Source organism: Fulmarus glacialis, unplaced genomic scaffold (assembly GCF_000690835.1).
Source record: "Fulmarus glacialis isolate BGI_N327 unplaced genomic scaffold, ASM69083v1 scaffold16666, whole genome shotgun sequence".
NCBI classification, from domain to species: domain Eukaryota; kingdom Metazoa; phylum Chordata; class Aves; order Procellariiformes; family Procellariidae; genus Fulmarus; species Fulmarus glacialis.
The window spans coordinates 447-27,046 of NW_009216363.1; the positions used below are offsets into that span (position 1 = coordinate 447).

Sequence of the window (26,600 nt, forward strand, 5' to 3'; positions counted from 1 at the left end):
GTATTTAATATTCAGTAAAATTTTAAGCAGCACTTGCCGTAACCATCACAGTGCAGTATAAACAGTACTAACAGTATCTAGACAGCGACACAAAAACTGAGTGCTTTATAAAGCAGGGATTGCACAGTTCCTAGGCTTTTGGGACAGACTTTCTTTTCAAAGTTATGTGTATGTTGGTGTAAGTTTAGTACTATATCCTCTAGAGATGGGGGTGGGGGGCAAAACCTGTAATGTTACTTGAAAGATGAATGGAAAATACTTAATTGAGTGATGAGAAAAGCTAAATCTACATAGATGGCAGTCTCTGTCCCCCACATAAATACTTTGTGGTGTCATTAACTCAAGAATAACACAGCTTTCCTTTGCCTGTCACTTCCGTGGGAACTGATATCAGGTGATTCAGAAAAAAAATAAACTTATAGGTGTTAAACATGGGGTAATCCCCCTTTACCAAATTAGGCTCCACTGCCATTTCTTATGGCCAAGCTTGGTTTAAACCTTGAAGCTGAATATTTAAGTACCTTTAACAAGACTGATTTTAAGAGGACTCTGGCTGTTCTTGATCATCCCCTGAATAAAAAGCCCAGACCTTTAATTTTTGTTAGTGTCTTGTGGCTTCTTGTGGCAGTAAGTACCAGTTTAAACACGTGAAAAATGGTTTCTTCTCTCTGGTTCATCTTTGAGCTCTGTGAGATATAATAGATATTCTGGATATGCCTTCAGTATTGCAGAGTAATGCTTCCTATATGGTACAAAATGCTTATGCATTTTTTGTTAATTCTAAGCAGCTGAATGACTTTTACAGCAATGCATTGTGTGCACGCAAGCTTCATCTATAGGCTGGCAGTTGTTCTGATGCGCTTCTGTAGCTAACCCATCTTCTGTCTTGGGTAGCATTCATTTTAAATGTCTCAATGGTGACTGATTGATAGGTAGTCCTAGTAAAATCCAACTAGCAGGAGGCAGAAAAACCTCCTTGGGTAAATCTCCTTCATTGCGGTACTAAACACAAGCATGTGGGCAAACGGAAGGAAAAGTCAAGTCTGGAATAGGCTGTAAGCACATCAGGTATCTAAAGAAAAGTGCTTAATCATTTGGAGATTAGAAGAAAATGCACTGTAGAATGGAACAGAAGTAAAACCTTCTACTTTGTATTATTTATCCTCTGCATGCACCTTAAGATACCTATATTGCCAGAGTACAAGCTATTTGGTAGGCTCCACAAGCTTGCCTTGAATTCTGCTGTATTTCTATACTATGTAATTCTTTCTCTTGAGTACTGCAGTTTACCAGATTTTTAAGTGGAATGAGCATCTTAACTAGTCAACACATTTATCCAAAATATAACCATCTCCAGAGTGCAGCTAAGTCTCAAGTGTGAAACTAAGTATGAATCTGACGAACTCTTTCCATGGAGATGGGTGTTGGAAAATAAGTAAATCATACAAAATAGGTGTAATGTTCACTTTGTATGTTCAAGAATAGTTGCTATTATGAGGATAGGCATGGTCCAGAATAATATTTGCTGTTGTGATAATACAGTTTTCTGATTGTTATCTGCAGGATAACTTGTATTACCACTGTGATGAGCCAGGCAGTAGACTTCTTCCAAGCTAGTTCGGGGTTGAAAAAAATTCTTGTTTTCCAAGGCAATTTACAGTTCATTAGCCTCTGTTTAAAAAAAAACAACAAACAAAGAAACAAAACCTGAAACAAACAAAGAAAAAAACCCACACCAAAAAACCCACACCAAAACCCAGGTCTCCTCACCCCCCTTCTGAATTCGGCTGCTGTGTGTTGTGACTTCCATTGCTTGCATGTGGTAACTTACGATAGTCCTTTCTTCAAAGCTAGAAAAAGGCTGTGGTTTCTTGTTCAGAAATTGATAGTGCAGCTGAAAGAGGCAGTGCTCGGTCCCCTCTCCACTGCTCACTTGCTTCCTTGTGGCTTCAGAGGAAAAAAGGTTTAAAAAAAAGCAGAAAACTGTTCACATCAGCTTTCCTTTTTTCTTCAACATTTGCAGCATATCTAATGGGGGTAAGGCTCAGGCATTTCTGAAGTCTAAACAACTCCATAATGGCTATAAATTCCTTATCTTGTGTTCATGCAGGAGGTTATACCTTACGGTACGTGCTGTTGACAAGGCAGGACTTTCTGTGCCTTGATCAGAGAGTACTGCTGCTGTTCTCCAGTGTCAAAGTATTTTCCACTTCAAAAGCTTATGTTCAAGATTCTTATTTGTAGATTGGCATAGGACTTCAGAGCGCAGTTGCATTTTTTGGTAAAATAACACCTGAAAATACCATCTTGTGTTACTAGGTTCCTAATTTGAAGTGGAAGATACAGAAAATAAACAGCTTTATTCCACATTGTATCTGACAGAAGAACTAGTTTCTGGTTTGGTGTGCGCCCTGCTGTCACTTGTAGGCTTTTGCTGTATGTTCTCTTTACTTCAGTTGCTTTTTGCTACTTCTTCAAACTTAAGGCATATGTATCGGGATATGTGTGTCTTGATGTGATCTTCTGTATCACTTGATAATAACCGGGTTATGTGCAGAAATGCTTACAGTAGCTGAAAGTAGCTTGCTTTCTGAAATAGAAAGAAAAGGGTAAGCTGGTAAATATTCAGACTTTGAAAACTGAGAAGTAAGAAAGAGTTGGAACTTGTTCATTGGTGCTGCTGTTAAGGTGTTTTCTCTTCATGTAGAAGTAAAGCTGCTACAAACAACACCTCAGACTGCTTTGATTGTATGCTTGTTACAATCCGTGGTAGGTTGTCTCACTGCCTGTGCAGCTGTAAAATGCTGAGATTGTCTTTTCTTTAGACATGAAGTGCAGTACCCTTGTAGTAAAGACATCTTAGTTTAGACCAATCAGCTTTTCGGTCTTCAAATCAGAACAGATATGAATGTAATTTTAATCTTGAAGAGATAAAGAAGAAAAAAGTGAATCTCTTGTGGTAACATGGAAATGCTTCTGTTGGTGAATTCACTGGTGAATGTACTTATTACAGTCCCAATGTTGAATACAGTGTGGGGCCTTGCTGCTCAGATTTACAGCAGAAATGGAAATACTGTCAATGTCTTCTGTTGATGCAGACAGAATTTGATGAAAAGCTGACTCTGGTTCATTATAAATGGGAAAGCTAGGTCTGACAGAGCAGGGCTCCGAAATTCCATTATTTCCCCAACGTTCGCTAAAAGACAGTGGTTAAAGTTGCATAAGGAAGTGTATACCTTCAATTCGATAGTTCTGATGAGATCATTATTCGTATCATCTAAAGCGTAGTCAAACTCGTAGTAGCCATTATGCTTTAACCAGTGGTTTTCACACCAGAAGTAAGGAAACTGATGCATGTGCACTCTGCCAACCACTTCTTGGGGCTGTAGCAAATATTGTGTGTTTCAATAAATGCTTTAACTTGGTGTTGCTGTCAAAGGCCTTCTTTTCACACCCCTACTTGCAAGGTTTTATGTGGTTGTACAGTGAACTAGGTGAATGGTAAATTATTAATCAGCTGGGCTAGTCTTCTAGCTAATTGGATGCTTTACAGCCTCAACAGCTCTGCCAGCACTACACGGCCCTGTGAACAACTGGGGATGGAAGAGCAGGACTGGTAGCTGTGTAAGCTTTATGCCCATTAGAAGGGGACTTAAGAAGTTGTGGTTAGTGTTAACGTTACTCCACTGTTTCTAGCTGTGCTTTAATATAGAGATATCTGGTGTGGTTAGAGCATATGGCATTCAGCTCAGTAGTGATGTGTCTTCTCTAAAGCGCTAATATGGGTTCAGAGTATGACAAATGTGTTGGCATAGACCTAATTCAGCAAGTCTGTTACATGATGTTTTGATATTGATTGTTGCACACTAGTCCCAGCACTGTCATTTTCTGTTTCTTGAAAGTCTGATCTGTCATGGAATAAATAAAGCTTAGCAATTACAGCAAAGTTCTGTTGGCAGAACATACTTACTTCACAGTTGGAGATTTTCTAGAGTTTGTAGCTATTGAATTGCCTGGGAAATAGGGTCATCTAGCCATGGACACCACTTTCACCTTATGCTTAAATTGTTTTTTGGAAGACCTGCACTTTATATTATTTAGTTATAGAGAGAGTTTTGTGAGAGGTGCGGCTACTCTTAATTAGAAGAGGTAGTTTTTTCTGTTGACAAAATAGGCTTGTTAATCAGTTATTGTGCATGGTTTAAATATCACTGAGGCACATTGTGTCATAGAAGTGTTGGTTGGAAGGAACCTTTATGTCCTATAACCTCCTGCTTGAAGCAGGATTGTCAGCAATGTTAGATCAGGTCAGCCTTGGTTTTGTCTAGCTGGGTGATTGAAAACCTTCAAGGCCAGAGCTTCACTGCCTATTTGGGCATGATCAATGGGAGAATAGTGTTGCATGACACTGTCTGTTTCCTGTATGTGGAAAAGGATAGTGGGGAGAACAAGGGGGAGATACTGTCTGCGACTCTTATTAGGGAGACTCCAATTGCAGAACAAGAACCCAATTAAATATGGGAGAAAACAGGGGTGTGCCAAGGCTGCAATGCTCTTTAATGATTAAGTTGCTGTTAAACTAAAACCTCTCTATTTTAATGAAGACCTCAATTTTTTAATTTTAATCTGTCCTCAAAAGATACTTATGGGGACTCCAAGCATGGGGTGTGTGGGAGAAGTTGGTACTGAAGATACTGTTTTTTAAGAACATTAGGATGATGTAATTCATGGTCTGCTATCTTGTTACTGCGATTTATTAAAAAGAGGAGACCAGGAACCTTCTGAAAATAGTGGATGAGGGGAACAAGTATAAATAGTTGAGAAATTACTGAAGCTGCAGGCTTGGAGAACCTGCTGTGCAAATCACTGTGTACATGGTATTTGTCAAGACTAGAGAAGATGTAATTGGGACACAACAACAGTGCTTTTCTCTCTGTCAATATTTCAGAGAGGCCATCTGAAGACAAACTGCAGGATTAGGAGAGGCTGGGAGGCTCTAATGAGATGTTGAAGACTGGGCCTGAAAAATAGATGGATGGTGGTGGTTCCGTGTAAGGTGTTAGCAGGAAGGCTGGTTGCAGGTGGGAGAGCATTAGGGGTTCTGATCTAAGTAAATCTGAACATCTTAAAGGATAACTTAAAGATGCTTATAGAACCTAATCTCATCAATCTGGTAGAGGGCAGGAAGCAGCTGCAGTAGGAGAAGGCCTATTATAGCTGGGTGGAGGGGAAAATCTAAGTATGTAAAGCAATGGATTTAATTAATATTATAAGAAAATGCAGTATGATCCTTGGAAAGGCAAAAGGTGTTGAAAGTTGAAGGTCTGGAATGTGCCTCTTTGAGGAGAGATAAGAGGAAGAGGGTCACTGGGACAAGTAGAGGACATGAAGAGTTGTTGCTTCTTTTCAGTTTTCTATTGCCTTCTGCAAGTCACTTCTACCTTCCAAAAGGCACTAACTGTACTTTATCTTTTGCTTATCTGAAACTTGTCCGTAATAGAGTTGTGTGGCTCACATAGCAGTTAATTGAGTACAGGAAAGCATCTGTACAGTTGCAGCGTGTGCGGTCTGGGCATTGCTTTGAAGCTCTGTGGAAAGAAGTAGCAATGCTTCCTCTCAGCAAAGTGATACCTTTGCATTCTCTTGAAGCTTTTTCTTGCCAGGTACTTGCACTGGATTCTTGACCTCTAAGTGTTAGAAGGGAGAAGTTGACCCTGTTCTGTCCCCATGGCTTTGCACTCCAAGAAGTACTTACAGGCTACCCATAACCTATCTCCTCCCTGCCCTCAGGTTTTTGCAGAGTACTGGGAACTTTCTCCCTTGCATATCACAAAGCTATTTCTGACAACTCTTAAGCGGTCACACCGCAGTGTCACTTGCACTGTGTTCTAAACTACAGGAACCCAGTTTGACTCAAGTCATAAACAGCTTCATAAAAAGAGAGTTTGTTTGTTTGTTTTCTTCCAGCCAACAACACAGCAATCTCCTCAGGATGAACAGGAAAAACTCCTGGATGAAGCCATTCAGGCTGTGAAGGTGCAGTCTTTTCAGATGAAGAGATGCTTGGTAAGAATGTGACTTTAAAATGCAATTAAGCTTCTTGTCTGCTAGGAGTGAAACAGTAAATCAATACTAATCTGTAGTGCTGTGAAGAAAATTAACCCTTTATGTATCTTTCTGGCAGAGGCTTTGCAAATGAGGCAGCTACTCAATGAGAGTGAGCCTTGAGTATTCTTTGAATGTATCTTCCTGATTTTGCTCCAGTATTTGACAAGATAAATTATAAAGATGCACCTTTATAATTTATGTGCTTGTATTTAAGTAAACCTAAACTGAGACTAAGCTTGCCATTTGACATCAGAAGGTTATGCTCAAATTCATTTTTATATGGAACTATATGATGAGAAACCATTCTTGCTTATGTTCAATATACTCTTGTTTTTCCCATGTAGTCTTTTCTTGGCATGAACCACAGACCGTGAGGCTAATAATGAATTACCTGCTGCATAGGGTAAATTTTGTAGTGATTAATTGTAGGCTGATGCATGAATTCTTCTGTGACTGGAAAACACCATTGGCTAGGGTTGTGCCAAGATCTTTATCTTGAAATTGTAGCCAATGCAGGCAGATGATATAATGCGTAGCTTTCTTGGGTTTGAGAAGCCTATTTTTATTTGGAGAAACTGCTTAAAGTTGCAATGAAAACTTAAATATTCTCATATATTTTCACGTGGTTAGCCAAGCTAACTTTGCTTGCAGCCAAATGACAGGAGCAAGAAAGGTAACACCTCTTCAAGTTTTATACTTTGTGGAATGCTTTTGAAATCTTTGAAGTAGCTGCAGCTGAGCTTTTCACTGCTATCTGTGACTGAGTGACAATACACTAGCAATTCCTTCCATTCTCCTGCAAAACGTAATGCTGCTTCTTATGATGGGTTGAACAAGTATGTATAGGTGGTAGATTAGAAGTTTGTCTTGTATCCTGTGATGCCAGGTGATTATATGCATCATAAGTCTAAGTTGTACGCAGGCTAATAAGCTGTGGCTTTCAGTAAGGTGTTGCTCTTGGGCGAGAAGTAGGAATCTAATTCTAACAGTGGTCTGCTGGCAGTGCATATCCTCTGTTTGCTAGAGGTTTCTTCATGAGATCTGAGCAAAACAACAGACCAGATTGCCGGGGGGGGCATATCCGTTCTGCTTTGCTTGCTGGATAGAATCTGAGTGGTGGGTGGAGGTTTCTGCATAAGCAAAATTTTCTTTTAGTTTTTTGTACCATTAGTATTATAATTTATTACTGTAGCTCTGTCTTCAGATAACGTCTGCTTACCACCTTCAGGTATAATGTTCCACTTAATTACGATGGGCAATGTAGTACAAGCTAGATATTAAATCACTTGATTTAATTAGAATTATTGCTTTCCTGATGTTTACTTAATCTTTGCATGCTTTTTTCAAAAGCTAAAAGTGTAGCTTTCTAAAATACTGCTGTTGCCTAGTATTATTTCTTACAGACTATTCTCCCTTTCTTCCGCTACAGGACAAAAACAAGCTCATGGATGCTCTGAAACATGCTTCCAACATGCTTGGTGAGCTGCGGACTTCTATGTTATCGCCAAAGAGCTATTATGAGCTCTGTATCCTTTGAAGAGGAAACGAATAGCTGAAATGCTGAATTGAGAATGAAATGTTCATCTGCTTTTTTGGTACAATGACATCTCATCAGTCTCAGATATTTACTAGCACTTTTCTCCTCGGTATTTAGTTACCTGGATATATCGTAGAAGAATATACACTTATTTGCTCACTGTGTAAGTTCATCTTTTCCCTTTGGTATAAAGCAGGTCTTTAATGTCTTTCATATCTTCCTTTGGGAGGTTTCAGGAGTCTAGTTCTATGAAAATATCAGCTCTGTAAAACAACTCTGCTTACAGTATGCTACCCCAAAATCTGTAAAACCAACTTATTTTTTGCCCTTCGTTATTATCTTAGCTTCTAACCATAAGTCAGTGCCTCAATGTATTTCCTTGTGCATATTGTGGTATCTGAAGAAGGGGAGCCTTTTCATGAGACTTGAATAGAATGTGTATATATTCAAATACTACTTTCTCCATGTGTGGATGATATTCTTCTGTGACACGTAGTATGCCTTTACTTTAGATACTCTGTTCAATCACATTCATTTGCTCGCTATTTTGATTTAGGGTTTTTTTTTCCCCTCTTCTAATATGCTAAAAATGGTAGTTGAAGGCTTGGGGTTAATTTTGCACATTTATCCTAATGGTGATTATTGTTTCAAAAGTACTACCTAGTTGGGCATGATTGTATTTGGTACACCATCTTTCCTCCTTGGTGTGAATGAGCAAACTACTATTTAAATCTGTAGACATTCTAACTTAAAATCCTTAATTATGAGAAAAAGACATGGCAATTTCTGATGAGCTACACTACTTGGAAGTCTACCTGACAGATGAATTTGCCAAAGGAAGGAAAGTGGCAGACCTTTATGAGCTAGTACAGTACGCTGGAAATATTATTCCAAGACTGTAAGTGTGTATATGTTACTGTTTGGGTTTTTTTTTTTTAAAACTGGTGAATAGTGGTCAGACTCTGAGTTCAGATAATGACAGATAATTCTTGACAGCAAGAATTCAGTTTGCAATGGTGAATAGTATTTCTGCGTATCTTAAGAGTGGATTGCTATGAAGCTTCTGAGATTTAGGCCAGGAGCGCAGCTGCAGAAGGTCAGTTCCTCCTGCCAATGTGTTGGTTTTGCACATGACCAAGATGGAAGAACTTTGATCCTGGAATAAAGTTAGCTTTTGGGTAAAGAGCTGGTCAGTGGAAGATTAACCAAGTACTACATTCTGATCAGTGAGGTTGACTACACATTTATTAACTTCTTCCGTTACCTGTTAATGAACTTGTACCTGAGGATCTAGGTCTTTAGATCCTCACACACAGTAGATGCTTAGTAATCATCTGTCTCTTTAGAGAGTAAAAAGTGTGAGAAGGAAGCTGCAAATTTCTGTAACTTAATTCTTAAAAGCTTTGTGTTTCTGAATATGTTTTTTTTGGCTATGTGTTAGCATGCTAGAGATGATACTGGAAGGCTTATTTTTAAATATGTGACCATTGGGCTGGAGTAGATCTTCTAGTTATTCAGACTTAGGACGCAGATTTTGCTTGGTACTGCAGTTTTTAATTCCTGACCTTATGTTCATGCTGGAAGAGGCTTTGGAGACACCAGGCTGCATCGTCATGCAGTTTCTGGAGTTTGGCTAATGACTACCACAATGTCTTTACCCCTCTGCATAACCATTTGAGTTGTCTTCCTGCCTGCTTGATGTAGCCTCTACTTCTCCCTCATGAACACTTCTGGTGCTTTCATGGAGGTTCTGTGCACATCCATGCGTGAGGCAGAGAAGTGTGCAGAGAGGGTTGAGGCCTCTAAACCGAATATGTGAAGGTTCTGAGCATCTTACATTTTTTCTCTTAAGCTGAAGGAGAGTCCAAGTATACTGGAGCACCAGTCCTTTGCATCTTCTACCTGTTGCTTAATAGAGAGATGCTGAAGGAATGAGTACAGGCCTGAGGATTTCCGAAGAGCATAACACCTATCCTGCTATACTACAGTGTGAAAGAGGCTTAACGGCTTCACCATAATAGGTTCCTTATCTATATGTGCCAGAGCTGTTTTCCAGCTTAGTGGGGTGCTGGAAGTATAGACAAGCTAGTCTGAGAGCATTTAGAACTTGATGCGTGCTAAGCATTTACACATTCAATGTACAAAGCATTGTAATGAGGTCAAGTGGCTGTTCAGACTTGCCATGCTCTATAGCAAAGGAGAATAGGAGTTGAAAGCTAGTTAAATATCCAAAATTATGGGACCTAGATGATATTTTATTGCTTTTTGTACTTTGGTAATACTGCCAGAATGGAAGAACAGAACTGTTGCCTTTAAGTGTGATATTGTTACTTTACAATTTATTGTTTGATTCTGTGCCTTTTGCAGGTACCTCCTGATAACAGTAGGTGTTGTCTATGTCAAGTCATTTCCACAGTCCAGGAAAGATATTTTGAAAGACCTGGTGGAGATGTGCCGTGGAGTACAGCATCCTCTTAGAGGCCTTTTTCTTAGAAACTATCTCCTGCAGTGTACCAGGAATATCTTACCAGATGAAGGCGAGCAAGCAGAGTAAGAAAGATGGGCTATAACTTGAAAAAATTACTATTTGTAACAGAACATATTTAAATTTTCCGTATGACTTTCTTCAGATTTGGGAGAAATAGATATGTTAGAACGCTATAGACTTGACAGGTGTTTTGTCCACTAAGAATTCCCTTCCAGAACTAAAGTTTCTCACAACTGAGGATATGAACCTTTCTTACGAACCCAGATATCCCACCACACACTTCCTCACCCTCCTACCTTCTTATAAAAATTGGATGTTCACCAGTGGATGGAAGGATGAATACCTCCTTTTCCTGTTCCTAACCTGTTCTCAATTGCAGTGAAGAAACCACTGGAGACATCAGTGATTCGATGGATTTTGTGCTGCTGAACTTTGCTGAGATGAACAAACTTTGGGTGCGAATGCAACACCAGGGCCATAGTCGGGACAGAGAGAAAAGGGAGCGAGAAAGGCAGGAACTGAGAATCCTAGTAGGAACAAACCTGGTTCGCCTCAGTCAGTTGGAAGGTGTTAACGTGGAACGATATAAGCAGGTGGGATGTCTGTCCATCCTTTCTGTCTTCTGTTACTTTTTCCAAATGAAACCAGTTTGGACTTTCAGATCAGCATCTTGAAGTGTTATAGCTATACTAAAAGTTCAATAATCCTGGTGCTTCTCGAACTCTTCACCTGAGGAAAAGTTCTGAATGCTAATGAAGCTGTATGATGTGTTGTGAGGCTAAGGACGACTCGTGCATTTTTCCTATAAGCTTTTATGTGATGTTGACAAGAAATTTTAAAACTTTCCTTCCCAATTCCCGTTTTACTTATAGAATAATGAGTTGGTTTAAGGGATGTGTTCTGGGACAGACTTTACAAGTTAAATGAATCTATGCTTCCCAAAGCATTCAAGAGAACTGTTATTGCATGAAATGATAATCAAGCAAATATTTAGAAGTCTGTCCCCTGTAAATTCTACCATATAGCTGCTGAAAACAATTTTGAGCTGAGACCCTGAGTAGTGGTATGTGCCAGCAAAGCTAGTAGCACTGACTTATTAATCAAAGCTTGCAGGTTGTATAATGTATGAAAAGGACAGATGTCTGAGACGGGTAGATTTTTTTCTCTGAAGGATGGAACTGCTGAAAACTGGGACTTTTTATCAGAAAGCCTTTATGTAGAAGAATAAGCTGGGAAATGTTAGAAATACTGCTCTGCTTGGATTAAATGCATATGTGTGAATATAAATTTCAAAAGTAATTGTAAAATCACTGCAAGACTTCTTTTCCTATTCCAGATTGTTCTGCCTGGAATATTGGAGCAAGTTGTAAACTGTAGAGATGCTTTAGCTCAAGAGTACCTCATGGAGTGCATCATACAGGTAACCTGCTTAAATTCAGTTGCAGTGATGGGACACAGGGAAACTTACTCCTATACCTTTAGTCAGATTCAGGCTACTTTCACCTCTTCCTCATGAACTGGAAAACTTCATCACTGGGACTCTTACATGGTGGCTTGTCCCATATTTTTTTTACCAGATGGGCAGAGTGGAGATGAATCCATTTTGTGCTCCTTCTGTTGCAGAAGCTTGTAAGCATCTGAGCAGCAGTGCTTGCAGTGTGAACTGTAATAGATAGCAGGGCTCTCAAGTTACCCATTTGTCTTTCATCTCTTGCTTCATGCATTTACCCAGTCAGGGTCAGCTTGGGGAACCCTAAAGCATTTGTAGGCCAGACCATATTTACTATGTGGCTGTCTGCTTTAGAATTACTCTGTTGCATTTTACTGCTTTGTAACAATGGGCAAATTCAGTTTATAACTTGATGACTATTGATCTAAAACTTCAGGTTTTCCCAGATGAATTTCACCTCCAAACCCTGAACCCATTTCTCAGAGCCTGTGCTGAGCTGCACCAAAATGTGAATGTGAAAAATATAATTATTGCTTTAATTGACAGGTGAGTGACCAAGGGGGTGGAAATTGGCTCAAAGTTAAATTTGTGTTGTGCACAAGCAGATGATAATTCTTGTAGTATTTGAAAGCTTTCAATTTTTGATATCACTTAACTTCACTGTGTCTTTCTATCAGCTGTAATTAAGGCTGTGAAGAATATTATTTCTATAGCTTCTGCTCTCTGGACTCTGTTTTTACAGCTTCCAATGAAACCTGCTTTAAGGACTGATTAAAACTTGTAAACAGATTAAGCCAGAAAACAAACCATTTAGTATCAACCAATTTCTGAACTAAAGTGGCAGCAGTGTTCTGCTTTGAAAGCCCTATCAGTCATAGATACCTCTTGAAAACTTGAAGATCCTAATGGCTACATCATATATCAAGGATACTTTACCTTGCAATTTTGATCAGAGAACATAACATATGCCTCTTCAGAAAAGAGCAAGTAGGGAATAGAACTACCTTCTTAATTCTTAGTTTACCACTAGCTTCCTGCCTGTTCTCCCAAAAGTGTTTTTCCTGTGGAGGTACTGCTTAAAACTGCTTGCACTGAGTTCAGATATGGGGGAGAAATCGGAATTGAAGTTTTGATTTGTATCCTGAAACAACACAGATTATCAGTGAGTACCTGTACTGTCTTATTGCAGAAAGGAAGTGCACTTACGTGGCTTTTTGAAGCCTCAAAAAAGCCTTGCCCTTGCATTTGCACACAAACATATGTACTTTTGTATATCTGGTCCGTACACCAATGTATGGACTTCAGTTACCGTAGGCATCCTGAGTCACACTGGCATTCAGCAATGAGTAGGGTTGTTGTGGCTTTGTTTCTTATCTTCTCTAATGCCTGGAGATGGAGCATGTATGTTATGCGTGACTGGTATAACTTAGGATCTTGAATTTTTTACTTAACAAATCGGTAGTTTGTTTTTTTCCAGGTTACATCAGATCTATTTGTTCAGGACTTCGGTCTTACTCGAGTATCTTTCAGTATTTGTGCATCTGACGGAGAAGCAGCTCTGCCTTCAACCAGAGATGTTCACAGGAATTCATTGGTTTCCTACACTTTGCTGCTGTCGCTGAGATTTTCCATAATTTTGTTAGCTTTAAAAAAAAAAAACACAACTGACAAAAACCCAAAATCCCAAGAAGCATTGCCTATAACAATCTAATTTCTGAGACTGTCTTGAGACTACTTTCAACAGAGGTCACAGGATCTTTTGCTAGGTTCTTACACTAGTGTGTAGCAATGTAATTCTTGCAAGAAGGCTTTCCTCATGTAGCTTTTTGCTGTCATGTCTGCTTAGAGGACTTAAACAGCTTTGGTATTATGTCCACATAAGTTTTCTATTCTTATTGTTATAAACAACAGGAAGCAACTGACTAGCAGTGAACCTGCTGCCCTCCTAGACTTATTGCTACTGTGTTTTGTTGGGCCACTAATAGTGTCTTCCAGAGCCTTCTCATTTGGCTATAGGACAAGGGTAGAAAGGTGGCGGTGTGATGATTATCTTCTTTGTACTATGGCAACTTGTGCTTTTGACTCTAATGTTATTGCAAGTGTTGGAGGATATGAGTGGATCTGTTCTTGGAATCCATGCATGTAGGGAAGATGTTGCTCTTGTGTTTGGATTGGAGTTGTAAGAGCAATTGTTATGCGTTTCAGTATTGTGTAGTTAAGATGTGAATCTGCCCCGTACAGGTAGTGTCTGTTGGCATTTCTCATCTTTATTTCAGCTGGCATGAGATAATTGAAACTGAACATCAGTGACTGCTGAGGAAGCTTGTGAAGCTTTAGTCCCTATTCCCATGGGGCTTTCCTGTTAAAGGAATCTTTCTGCAAATAGTCTTGCTGTTTTGGGATCTTTCTTGCCTTACTAAACCATTCATAGCTTTTAATTATGCTGCCATCTGCCTGCAACTTGATCATACTTTGTAGCATGCTGGCCTTACCCTCTGAGCTGTTGCCAAGAAAAGCTGCCTTGTCCCTTTGAGAAAAGGCAGCGATTGTTCCTAGCTTTAGAAAGTCTGCTTGTTACCACCCTAATGAAATACAGGAGTAGTTCAATGTCTGTTTTTTCCTGGCAGTGAAGTTTTTGGGCACCTCAGCCTTTTCTTACCTGCCTCTTTGTTTCAGACCCAAAGTTCATTCAGAATCAAAGTTCAGAAACCCTGTAAGAAATAACTCAAAAAAATTTTAATCAGGTACCTTTTCCTAAATATTTTTGTAGGTCTTTCTCTAATTCAGAATAGAATAATCCTTTAACGATTAGAAAGCAAAGACAGCAATGCTGAGCTTTTTAAGCTGCAGCTTTGGTAAGGTGCTAGCCTTCCTATAGTGATTCTTCTTATCTTGTATCTGATTTCTGCAGAAATGGTGGTTGGCATGACTTTTTCCTGTTACAGATAGACATAGCTCTACAACATCTTTCGGATGCTTGCTGGATAGCAATCTCTTGCTTTGTTTTTTTCCCAAAAAAGTGTTCTTCTCCATTTCAAATTTACTTTGTATTTTGCTCTTTGCAAACAGTGGATGTCCCAAACATATTGGTCTGTCTTTGGAGACAAAGCATAGTTAAGTCAGCATATTCCTTCTGTTTTTTTTCTCTGGAGACTGTTTTGCAGAGAACGCTACTGGATGTCTAACTTCAGTAATATCACTGAATGGTTGCAGGATACTTGCTCTTCCATCAGCCTACTCTATACCTCTTTCTCTGCTGGAAAGAACAGAACACTTGCTGCTAGCTGAAGAACCTGGATTATGAAACGTCCTTCTTGCTGTTTGTTCATCTTGCCATCTCTGTCAGCACTCTTTTCCAGGACTGTTTTTTACCAGGCTTAGTTGCTCTTAAGGCTTCTGACTTCCATTAATTTCCTTTTTGCTTGTAATAGAGCTTGCAAATTATACCTAAAGGATTTGCTTTTTCTGCCAGTATCTTTCTGGCCTGTATCTGAGGAGTGGAAAAACTATGCTGACCAAGCTGCTTTCCTTTATCTGTTCCCAGGTTAGCTTTATTTGCACATCGTGAAGATGGACCTGGTATCCCAGCAGATATCAAACTGTTTGACATCTTTTCACAGCAGGTTGCTACTGTTATACAGGTATGCTGGGTATTCTTGCATGCAGTTTTGGGGTTTTTTTTTGCAGTTACGTGCTTTTTTTATCAACTCAGTGCTGTCTTAAATTTCAGTCTCGCCAGGACATGCCCTCAGAGGATGTGGTATCTTTGCAAGTTTCTCTCATTAACTTGGCTATGAAATGCTACCCGGACCGTGTTGACTATGTTGATAAGGTGTTGGAGACAACCGTGGAAATATTCAATAAACTTAATCTGGAACAGTAAGTAAATGTCTCTTGCATTTTCGCTAGAGTGACAATTAATACTCTAAAATCTTGACTTCTGCATTTTACCACATTTGGCAAGATAGCAGAGACATGCTTTGGATGTGCAAGATTACTGCTTTTGGGCCAAGCTATAGAGGATCATGATAAACTACTGACTAACCAGGACTTGCTCACCTGTGCATAAATCCTACTGCGCAGCTGTACAGCTACACAATGTGTATGCCAAGCTGTGTGTAGTCATTATCTATTCATCCCTTACAGTACTCTAGAGTTCTCCTCTTGCTGAATTTGCAGCCACAGTCTCTGCTTCTGCTATCAGCAACTTAATATGTGCAGTTTCCACTGTACATCCTAAAGAGCAAGATATGACTTGTTTTGATACTTTATCTCCGTAGCAGCAAGTTGCTTAGGTGTTGTGGTACACATCAGAATTGGTATTGAGGCAGACTTTAAATCTGTCTACATGTGTGACCTATTGATTAATTGTGGTTTTTGCATGTATTTTCTTTTAGTATTGCAACAAGCAGTGCTGTTTCAAAGGAGCTGACTAGACTTTTGAAAATCCCTGTTGACACTTACAACAATATCCTGACAGTTCTGAAACTAAAACATTTTCACCCACTCTTTGAATACTTTGATTACGAGTCCAGGAAGAGCATGAGTTGTTACGTGCTTAGCAATGTATTGGATTATAACACAGAAATTGTGTCCCAAGAACAGGTATGACATAAGTTAAGTTGAAATTCTAGGTACTTAAACTACTGTTTGAAGACTTGAAAACACATACTAAGTGACTTCATGCAGGGCATGCTTCATTTCCTAGCCTTCATGCCCCTGCATGCCCCCACCTCCCCATTGTTGTAGCACAGGCTTTATCCCATTTGATAATTCTTCTACCCATGTTCTTAATATTTTATCTTTGCACATCTTGCCTAACCTCATCCTAGAGACTGTTTCTGTTAGGTTTGAACAAAGACCCTGAATCCCCTTAAAACTAAGCCTATTACATGAAGAAGGCTGGATAGTACTTTTGGAATCTGAATTTCCTCTGTACTGCTGTGCTGTCCCACTTGCGCTAAGAAGGACCCTTCTTCAGGGCCAGGCAAATATGTCCTAAAGCATCACCAGCTAGTAGACTTTCCTAGTGCTTTGTCAGCACTATGAATGGCTGTAAAGATGTTCCCAGTTGCTGTCAACTTATGCTTGTAGACTGCTCTGGTTTAAACAGAGCTTATATTGCCTTTAACAGGTTGATGCTATCATGAATTTGGTCTCCACGCTGATCCAGGATCAACCGGATCAGCCTGCTGAAGATCCTGACCCTGAGGACTTTGCCGATGAGCAGAGTCTTGTGGGAAGATTTATTCATCTTTTGCGTTCAGATGACCCTGACCAACAGTATCTGGTATGGCTATTGGTGCTTCTGAATGCTTATGCTCTCTGAACTGTCAGTTCTTGCATTATTTACTGTACAAGAATTTAGTGTAGCTGGCGGCTGGCGCATCACTGCTCTGGCACTACAGACTCAGTAGACCTTTAATGGTAGTATGAAATGTTGTTTATTTGGAAAAAGCTGGTGAGGACTTAAAAGCATTTGTGGATTTGAACTTTTCGTCCTATGAGGTGGCAGTCTGGATGCAGCTATATTAGTTTATGGTAACTCTTAATTAACATTTTGACAACTTCATATAATCATAAAAAGCAGCAAGCGAAATTTGGATCTCTGTGCCGTTTGCGTTCTCTTGGTATCAAAATACACAACGAAGCTCAGAAAATACAGCTAATATGTTTGGCCTCAGGGATTTTAATTAGTGTAAGTATATGGTCTTCATATAGCATGTAGTATACTGCTGCTTAGTGGTTACAAATGTTTTTCCTCTCTGCTTGATCCATCCTTAATAGCAGATTTGATATGGCCTTGAAACTTACACATTATGTTACTCATAAGAATTTGAGTTGATCCAGCAAAGCTTTATGTAGCTCTCTGATGTTAATCTGCTATTTCTGGCTTTAGTTTATGTCAAGTTTAAATGATCTCCCTATATTGAGAAGTGTGTGTTGGGGCAGAGGGACGGGGATATTCTGTCTATGCAAAATCCATTGGAGAAGTTGGCAGAAGATGTGCTGAAGTTGGATGCTGTTACAGATTGCAGTAGCTAGAGTTAGCTCTAATCAGAGCTCAGGCCTGAGTAGGGACTACTGTGAAGTTAGTGTGCCTGAAATACAGTTTGCTGATTCTGTTTTAAAGTTGCAGCAATATCGTATTGTATAAACAGGGAGAATAGACCAACATAATCCAGTGGAAGCTGTGCATAACATTACTGGCATCATTTAGCTTGGGTTTAAAATATTGTATAAAAATTTCTTGCTTGAAACGTAGAGCTTTGCTGCAACATATGGGGAGAATCATAGCTTTAAGGCTTGTACAAGGATTGGAGACAGTTGTGTTTCAGGACCTGCTCTTCATTGACTGCATTATTTCTGAATATTGCTGGAATAAGGCAGGAAGGTCAACCAGGTCCTCATTCATTTCAAGAACTATATGGGTTGATTACGGCTAGCAAGTACCATAGGAAAAGCCAGATAACTATGGTGGCTTTTTTGCGTCCTTCAAAGGGATGCTGGCACTAAGGGAGTTGATTTATTTTTACCCCAAAAGACTTTGCATAGCTAGAGATGTTGAAGATGTTTTTGCAAAGCTTCTGAATGTCAGGCTGTCTTCTTTCTCATCTAGCAATATTTAGCTTTAATCAGATTGATCGCCTTTAAATGCCATCATAGGACTAGTCGAATTACCTTTTGGATAGAATTCTGTAAGCTACTTAACACCTTTTAGTAAAAATGCTTAATGGCTTCTTGATGAGCATCATGAATGCTTGTATCAAATTTTCCTACATTACAGGAACAGTAGGAAAAATCTTAGACTATGGGATTTTCACAGTTCTTTCACAGTATCTCACTTTAAATTATGCATTTTGTATGGAAGAGATCTGAAATGCAAATTGAAACACCTTAGTGCATTACAAGCCAAAGTCGCTAATACAGTGGGTGATGACAGATTTATATTTATTCAAGTTACTTATATGAATTCTAGATGTAATCTAAAAATGTATGTAGGGTTGGACACTGAGCTTCACTTTTAGTGCTTGTTTCAAAGTAGTAATGGGACTGCAATGACCAGAAAGCAAGGTAATACCTGGCTGTAGTAACTAGACATCTTTGTTCTGGCAAACAAAAAAACCCCACTTTTTAACTCTGATGTCCAGTAGAAATTTTCTGAAATTTCGTTTCAGAAGTTTTAGTGTAAAATATGGCATGTCTGAGTTTTGCCCTCTTTGAAAGGGAGTCAGGTTATTACAAACAACAAATGTAATGTAATGTTTAGCTTGCTTGGAACAGATTGATTAATTTCTTTTCTGATACCTGGAGTTCTTGCTATTCCTGAGAATTCTGGATATGAGAATACATGACTAATTATATCGATAGATAGAAATAATCCTAAAATAAGGGGAAGGGGAGAAGCTAACACTGCAAACAAGTAGAGCTCCTTAGTCCCTCTCCACAGGTTTAGAACAAGGGTCATAGGCAGAAAAGTATCATGTTCATGTTGTGTGCAGCTTGTGCTCAAAACTGAGAAAGGCAATAAAAGAAGCTGTCATTAATGAGCATAACGAAAAACTAAAAACAGGGAAAAACGTTAAAAGTTGCAGGTGTGGCTACCGGAATGTGGCACTATAGTCTTTCTCTCAGTGTGAGAAGCCTTATTGACTTGCATGTTTAGTTTCATGAAACTTGGTTTCTTTCTTTTACTTTCTTACAGGCTACTGTAAGAAAGAATAGTCCTTTTTGTAGCTTCCATTGAGTTGAGGACAGAATATATCTGATGTCGTTAAATGCAAGCTCAGGCAACTTCTATCTCACTGCATAATCCAAAATGTATCTGCAGTTAATACAGTACAACAAGCGTTGCCCAACACTTATTAAGCAGCTGTAGGAAAAGTTTGGGCAGATACCACATAAAAAGCTACTGAGAATGCACAAATTTAATTCAAGGAAAGCAACTTGTGTGTAGCGTCCCCAAAATACTGTAGTTGATCTGATGCTAACACTATGTCTTTCTGATGCTTTTGTTCCATAGCGTGCAGATTAAGTTATAGATGCAAATAACACGCCTCCTTCAAGAATTCTCTAAACTTACAGTGCTTCTGTTTTAGATCCTAAACACTGCCCGGAAACACTTTGGTGCAGGTGGGAACCAACGTATTCGTTTTACACTGCCACCATTGGTCTTTGCTGCGTACCAGCTTGCTTTTCGCTACAAAGAGAACTCCAAAGTGGTAGGTTGACCTCTAGGTAACTCTTGTATACTTGCTTCTTTTTGGCTTTCTTTAAAAATGCATTTTGTCTGGCTACAGTATGCTAAGATTTGATACAGAATGCTAGGGTTTTTTTTTTTGGCTCGAGGCAGATTTTTACTTAAGGTGTGAATGCTTTCCAATTTAAGGAGGATTTTTATCAATTCATATTAAATTACCCAGCACTTGAGGAAGGATGAAGCAGAAATTGGCTAGTTGTGTTTATTCGTGAAGGTGACTGATTATGTGTTTTTTATATGGAGACCAGAGAACGACACTGCAAGTGATGGCATGAAACTGATTTAAATCTGGATATTGAAATTCATCAACTTCTAAATCTGTAGCTATACTATTCTAATGTTTCTAAAAGCAAGTGCTTCTTTGTAGGTTAACTTATATGGTAGTTGCAGAAGTGCACACTAAAACAATCATTGATCCATTTTGGCCCTTTAATGCATTCTGATTGAGATAGCTTAAATATGTATTTTCCTTTATTGTGGAGGATATATTGTGGGGAAATAAGTTAAAATGCTGTTTGTTAAAACACTTCTCAAAATGAATGTTTTAAAATTCTCTTCTCCACTTCTGATGCTCCAGACTGAATAGAATTTTTCTCCACTTAGCTAATTAGGCTTCTGCTCAGTTACGTTCTAAGCATAGCTGTGGTAACTGTAATTCAGTGTAGACTTCTGAGGAAGGTTTCTATGAGCTGGTAGGAAAAATGGGTGTGAACTTTTTGTAAATGGAAGAAATACTTTGTGAAGACCCACTGAGGTCAACACAGTACTGCTAGGGCACTCACTACTACTTCAGTAAATAAATGGCTGGAGTGACATGCAGCAGACAACACACTGGAACACTTTACAGATCTTAGCACAACTTAGATTCTCTTTTCCTTATATCAATAGTCTTGTTCAAGCTCTGACTTGTTTCACTTCCCTAGGATGACAAATGGGAAAAGAAGTGCCAGAAGATCTTCTCGTTTGCTCATCAGACCATCAGTGCTCTGATCAAAGCAGAACTGGCGGAGCTGCCTCTCCGTCTCTTCCTACAAGGAGCACTGGCTGCAGGAGAGATTGGCTTTGAGAATCATGAAACTGTGGCCTATGAATTCATGTCCCAGGTGAGTGTCCAACTATTACTGTCACTATCCTGTGCTACCTTAAATTTGGCTTGGGTAGGTTTCCTGAACATTGAACCATCCAGTGTGATTAAAACATCTGAAATGATTGACAGCTGATGCTACTAGGTAGAAACTCCTCATCTTCATTCTTGCTTCCCAGGCTGCTGTGGAATTAAGCTCCATTGCTACTGATTTGAATACTCAGTCTGACAACATGTGGTATGTTGCAATGCTGCCTCCTACTCGCATAGTTGGTTCACTGGAGGAGTATAGCTTTCTCAACGTAAAATGCTCCTTCACTGCTGCTAAGACTGTCTCCCAGCTCCTGTTATCTAGCTGGTATTGCCCTGACCACATGCACTCTTTGGAAGTTCTCTAAAATTTGGAGTGTTCACAACTGCCATGCTGGGCTTTGCTAATTAAAATGCTTGTATTGAAACCTATTATAAACTACTCTGAAAATTACTTAAGCCTGTTACTTGGTCTTAAGCCTTACTTGTTGAAAAAACCTTCCCATCCTTGCCATCAGATAAAGAACCAATGTATTTAATGTTATCCACATTGCAAGCTTTGTCCTAATCTTTCCTCTAATACTGCTACTAATGCACATTCTTAAACTAAGTTGCTGATAACCTCAGCCTTTCCTCAGTCTTGTATCAGTTGCCATTGTAGCACAATTCTGAAGATGAGAGCAGCATGACAATTATGTACCTTCTATTAGAGATATGGTTCAAGATTTTTAGTCTTGTGTGTTCTCTCAAGGCTCTTCATCCACATAGCGGCAGTGCAAACGCTTTTCTTACCTACTCTGTGGTCACTGACCTGCCACTCAACTTCTGCTCTACTGTTTTGTGTGTTTCAAAGAACCAAATCCTCTTCAGGGACTATTTCTGCTACTGAAGTTCCGTATTTGAACAGATGCTTGAAATGAGGAAAAAACTCAAATCTTCAGATTATATGTAGGATCACATTTGTTTACTATGACCACTTGAGTAAGAAGTATTTCTTGCAAGAGTTATTTCCAGTCTGTGGTTTTAACTTGATTTTGACACTCTCAATGAAAGATCTTTTTTCCTGCCTGAAGCTTTTAACAAATATAAACTGGACACTTTCCTGCTATTGTCACTGGCAGGTGTGATTTGGGTTTTTTCTGATGTGTCCTAAAGCACTGATTAAGAGTCTTTCTTTATCCCTTGACTAGGCCTTCTCTCTGTATGAAGATGAAATCAGTGATTCAAAAGCACAGCTGGCTGCAATCACCTTGATAATTGGGACATTTGAGAGGATGAAGTGCTTCAGTGAGGAGAACCACGAGCCTTTGAGGACTCAGTGTGCGCTGGCAGCCTCTAAGCTCCTTAAGAAGCCAGACCAATGCCGGGCTGTGAGCACTTGTGCCCATCTGTTTTGGTCTGGCCGAAATACTGACAAGAATGGAGAGGAGGTAAGAATAAAGTGACAGCACATAACACATACTACCTCAATAATATAGTTCTGCCTTTCATCTGAAGGCACTTACTGCTAAAGTAGATATATCACTTAGTGATGTAGATTTGGTTGGAATGTATTCTAATATATGAAGCTTCTAAATCTCACTGCAGTGTAAGCTGCATAAATACAAAAATGGAGAAAACTCAAATTTAAGGGTGGAAGTACCATGCAAGCTTTTGAGTGTCAAGTAGTTTAAGACTGGCTGTGAAAGTACAGTCTGCATTTTGCATGTGTTTATTATAGTAGCTGTGTTTGCACTGAACTAGTAAACTTCCAAATTAAAGATACAAGTTGTTGAAGTTAAAGGTAAAAAAAAAAAAAAAAATTGTGTGTTCTTCAGGGCTTGTCACATAAGCTGTGTAATTATAAAAAGCAGTGTTTGAAATCTTTGTCAAAGTATGCATTAGTGTACATATTACAAAATCGAGTTTATTGATCTCATAACTGAAGGCTTTCAACAACTGTTCATGTTATTACCTGATTTAACAAAACTTAAAATTGGTGGCAGTCAGGCAAGGTAAGCTTTCAATGACAGCTTGTTCTGCAGAGTTCTTGTAGTTTTGTGTTTCTGTGGTAGACCACCAGGAAATGCCATATACGTGCCAAGAGAAGAGATACTGGAGCTCTCTAAGGTTCTTTTGTTTCTTTTTGCTTCTTTTTCTTTCTAGCTTCATGGAGGAAAAAGAGTGATGGAATGCCTAAAGAAGGCTCTGAAGATAGCAAATCAGTGCATGGACCCTTCTCTGCAAGTCCAACTTTTCATAGAAATTCTGAATAGATATATCTATTTTTATGAAAAGGAAAATGAGGCGGTGAGTGGAAATGCATTCTCTCTATTGTGTATTTTTTAAAAAGCATTTCTTTAAGCTCTTCATTCACACTTATACCCCAAATCATGTCTCTTCAACTTGCTCTGTAGCCTCTCACGAGAGGCACAAGTTCTGGTAATAACAACAGAGTAGTCAATTCTTCATACGCTAGTAAAATTTTGGATAAAACTTCATTCTTCTTACATGGGGAAAAACACCAAACATTTGCAGTTTAGTTATGAACTTAAATATTGTGAGACTTGGATACCTGAAATATTTATTAGATCAAAACTTACTAGGACTTAGAATCCTAGTACTTTCTCATTTAACTTTAGAGGTACCTAACTTAGTATGTACATCAGGGAAAGAAAATTCTTACAGCTGTTCAAGGTCACTGCTGAGTGTGCCACAAATGGTTGGTGTAAGCTTTAATTTCAAGAAATAGATATGATGTCTCATGTACTAGCTTAAATTCTGCATCTGAAATCTTGACATAATTACCTCATACATTTTTTGTTAGCAGATAACTAGTAAACTTAAGCAGTTTGAAAAAGCTGCTTGGTCAAGTAGAGATCAGCATCCCATCTGATGTCATCATTTAATCAAGAGCAGATGTTAATGAATACCCTGTAGTTCTGAGAGAATTTCTAAAGAGATTTTGGGGATTTGCTAATTTTCCAGCAACTGAACTGGCTTCCTGCTATAGTAGTGCTCTAAAATAGAAGATACTGTATCTGATGGAGATGAAAATAAAAATTTGAATTTCAAAGCACTTGGCAGATGTAAAAATAGTCTCTGGATACAGTGGTGGTCTGCAGTGCATTTTGTGCTGTGGTGTTCTGTGTAGTGCTGGACTTAACACCATAGGTAGCTGTACTTTCCTAGGTAATGACTTGGTCACTAAGAATAAATCTGGTATTACCATTCTCACTGACTTCTACAAGAAACAGATTATGTTAGAATGCATAGACAATCTGATTATGTGCTTTACTTGTTTAAAACTTTTTAAATTTGTGTTGAATAAACTGGAGAGAAATGCTGTGGTAAAAGTTACAAAGCTATCAGGTTAGTGACTTCAGAAGTTCTTCACATTTGCTGGGATGGGGGAATTTCCAGAAAACTCTGAAATCAGAATGGTCCTATGAGGAGCAAGAGAAGGCAGTCTCCAACAGTTTGTCTGCATACAGTCTTATCAACATCATCATCATCAACATCATCAAGAACTGACCAAATAACAAACTTGTCTCTAAACTATTGGTAAAACTAATGTCTATGCACTTATACAGAGGTATTGTTGATGACTTCTGTTCTGTTTACATTCTCCTGTAGGTGACAATTCAGGTTTTGAATCAGCTTATACAGAAGATAAGAGAAGATCTCCCAAACCTTGAGTCTACTGAAGAAACAGAACAAATTAACAAACACTTTCACAACACACTGGAGCACTTGCGTCTGAGGAGAGAATCACCAGAATCTGAGGGGCCAATTTATGAAGGTCTTGTTCTTTAGGGAGATACACACTGTACTTCTTTTCATTTACATACCGTATGGTTTTTTTTTAAGATAGATTCATAGGTTGTGCCTTTCAGAAATGTCAAGTTAAATTAACATTCATGCGTTCAGTCTGGCACTTCAAACACTTGTGTTGAGTGCTCTAACAAATTTGAAATGTTGGACCAGCAACTACAGGTTTCATCAGTTAGCATGGCTGAAACTTTCTTTGAAATCCACGTGACATGGTAGGGCTCTTCCGGTTCTGATTTCTCTTCTGTCTGTTCACTGTTGCTTCTGTAGCACTAGAGTTCTAAACTGGCAGTGACTGTCATCTGAAACTGTGTCTGATCCTTACAGAGCATCAGATTTTTGGATTATTGTATGTCAGATTCTGCTTGTGCTTTTCTTTTAATGCAAGTTAAGACTAAGTGTAATATTTTTCCCTAAAAACTAGAATATATTAATGCATGTTTGGAGAGTTTTAAAGTACCATGTTCAAAAACAGAAGTTATATTTTGCATATTAAGGCTCTGTGACATTCGGTGAGGGCCAGTACTGTGCACAGGGCATATTTATCAAGATAATTTTGTTCCAAATAGTATAAAAATAGAGAAATTGCAATCTATATAGATATGTATAACCTTCATTACTGTAAATTTAGGGGAAAATGCATTACACAAGTTTATTCAGTATCATGATTTTGCACCAGTGAAACAATAAAGTTGCTATTAACACCTGTTGTTTCATGTCTCTTCAGAGCCCACTGTTGAAGCCAATGCTAATGTTGAACCTTCTGATAAAAGCAAAGGAACTTGTAGGGAGAGAAAAATCAAGGCATAGTTACCCTGGACAAGCTGAGAGGCTGCTAGCATTTCTAATGTAGAATTTTATCGTTCAAAACCAGTATTTTGCCAAATGATGCTGAGATGGTGTGTGTTCACATTCCAGAGTGCTTTTATGACATATCTTGAGAGAGTGGTGGAGAAGGCTACTGGATTCTAGGTCTGTGCTAGAGACGAGTGGCCATTAAATGACAAAGCTTTAGGAAATCGAGCAGTAGAGCAATTGCCAATGGCAACTCCTGTGAAGACTGGTCTAATCTTTAGGTTAATGCCAGTTGCTAAACACTTTGAAATGTCTGTTTTACTAAATGTAATGTTCTAAAGCTAACTGATTGAACTTCCTTACTCCTTGAGTTGACCACTGTTGGGAAAATTGTCCTGGCTTGATTGGATAGTAAATGAGACCTTGGTGGAGTGTCCCAATAATTTAGTGCTACCAGTTTTCTGAAAAAGGCAAATGCGATCTTAGGAGACAAGAGTTATGGAGTAGACAACAATTAGATCATTGATCTACTGATGTATAAGTCTGGCTTGGAGGGGAGGAGGAATTGGGGAGATAATCTAATGGCTTTACTTGCCCAGTGGTATAATTAATGCTATTCAAAAATCTTAATGTTGCTCTGTATCTGTTCGTGCCGTTCCTCTTAAGAGAACCATTAAGCTGATGGTTTTGTTGTAAAACATCCATAGCAGAACATGATGATTAGGTTCATGTAGATACATTCATATAGTAGGGATATGTCCTCCTAGCTTACAATATTTGGTAACGATGTGTGGTTAATCCTCAAGGTCAGTCCTTGTAACTTAGGAATTGTCTTTGAATAATGGCTTTGAGGTTTCGACTGCAGTTACCCAAATGTTGCAGGCTAGTGCTTTTTCCCATATACCACTTGTTAAGGCTACAAAGTTATGACTCTTCCACAGTTCTTAATTACTTTTATTGAAAGTGTACAAAGTAAATAATTTCAAAATACTGACTGTAAACTTTAAGATCAACTGTACTAACATGCATTTTGGCTGT

At 38.8% G+C, this 26,600-nt stretch overlaps 1 protein-coding gene across 1 annotated transcript; it reads left to right on the forward strand.

The window, feature by feature from the left end:
- Positions 1-5,972: 5,972 nt before the first annotated feature.
- VPS35 (vacuolar protein sorting 35 homolog (S. cerevisiae)) lies at positions 5,973-25,473 on the forward strand. The gene is made up of 16 exons (XM_009579279.1): positions 5,973-6,066; positions 7,538-7,634; positions 8,420-8,543; positions 10,013-10,195; positions 10,513-10,726; positions 11,470-11,553; positions 12,020-12,129; positions 15,128-15,224; positions 15,314-15,462; positions 15,981-16,188; positions 16,718-16,873; positions 19,683-19,805; positions 20,767-20,946; positions 22,148-22,387; positions 23,103-23,246; positions 24,573-25,473. Exons 1-16 carry the CDS (start codon positions 6,052-6,054, stop codon positions 24,750-24,752), a joined length of 2,304 nt encoding a protein of 767 aa, XP_009577574.1. The 5' UTR covers positions 5,973-6,051; the 3' UTR covers positions 24,753-25,473.
- Positions 25,474-26,600: the final 1,127 nt, after the last annotated feature.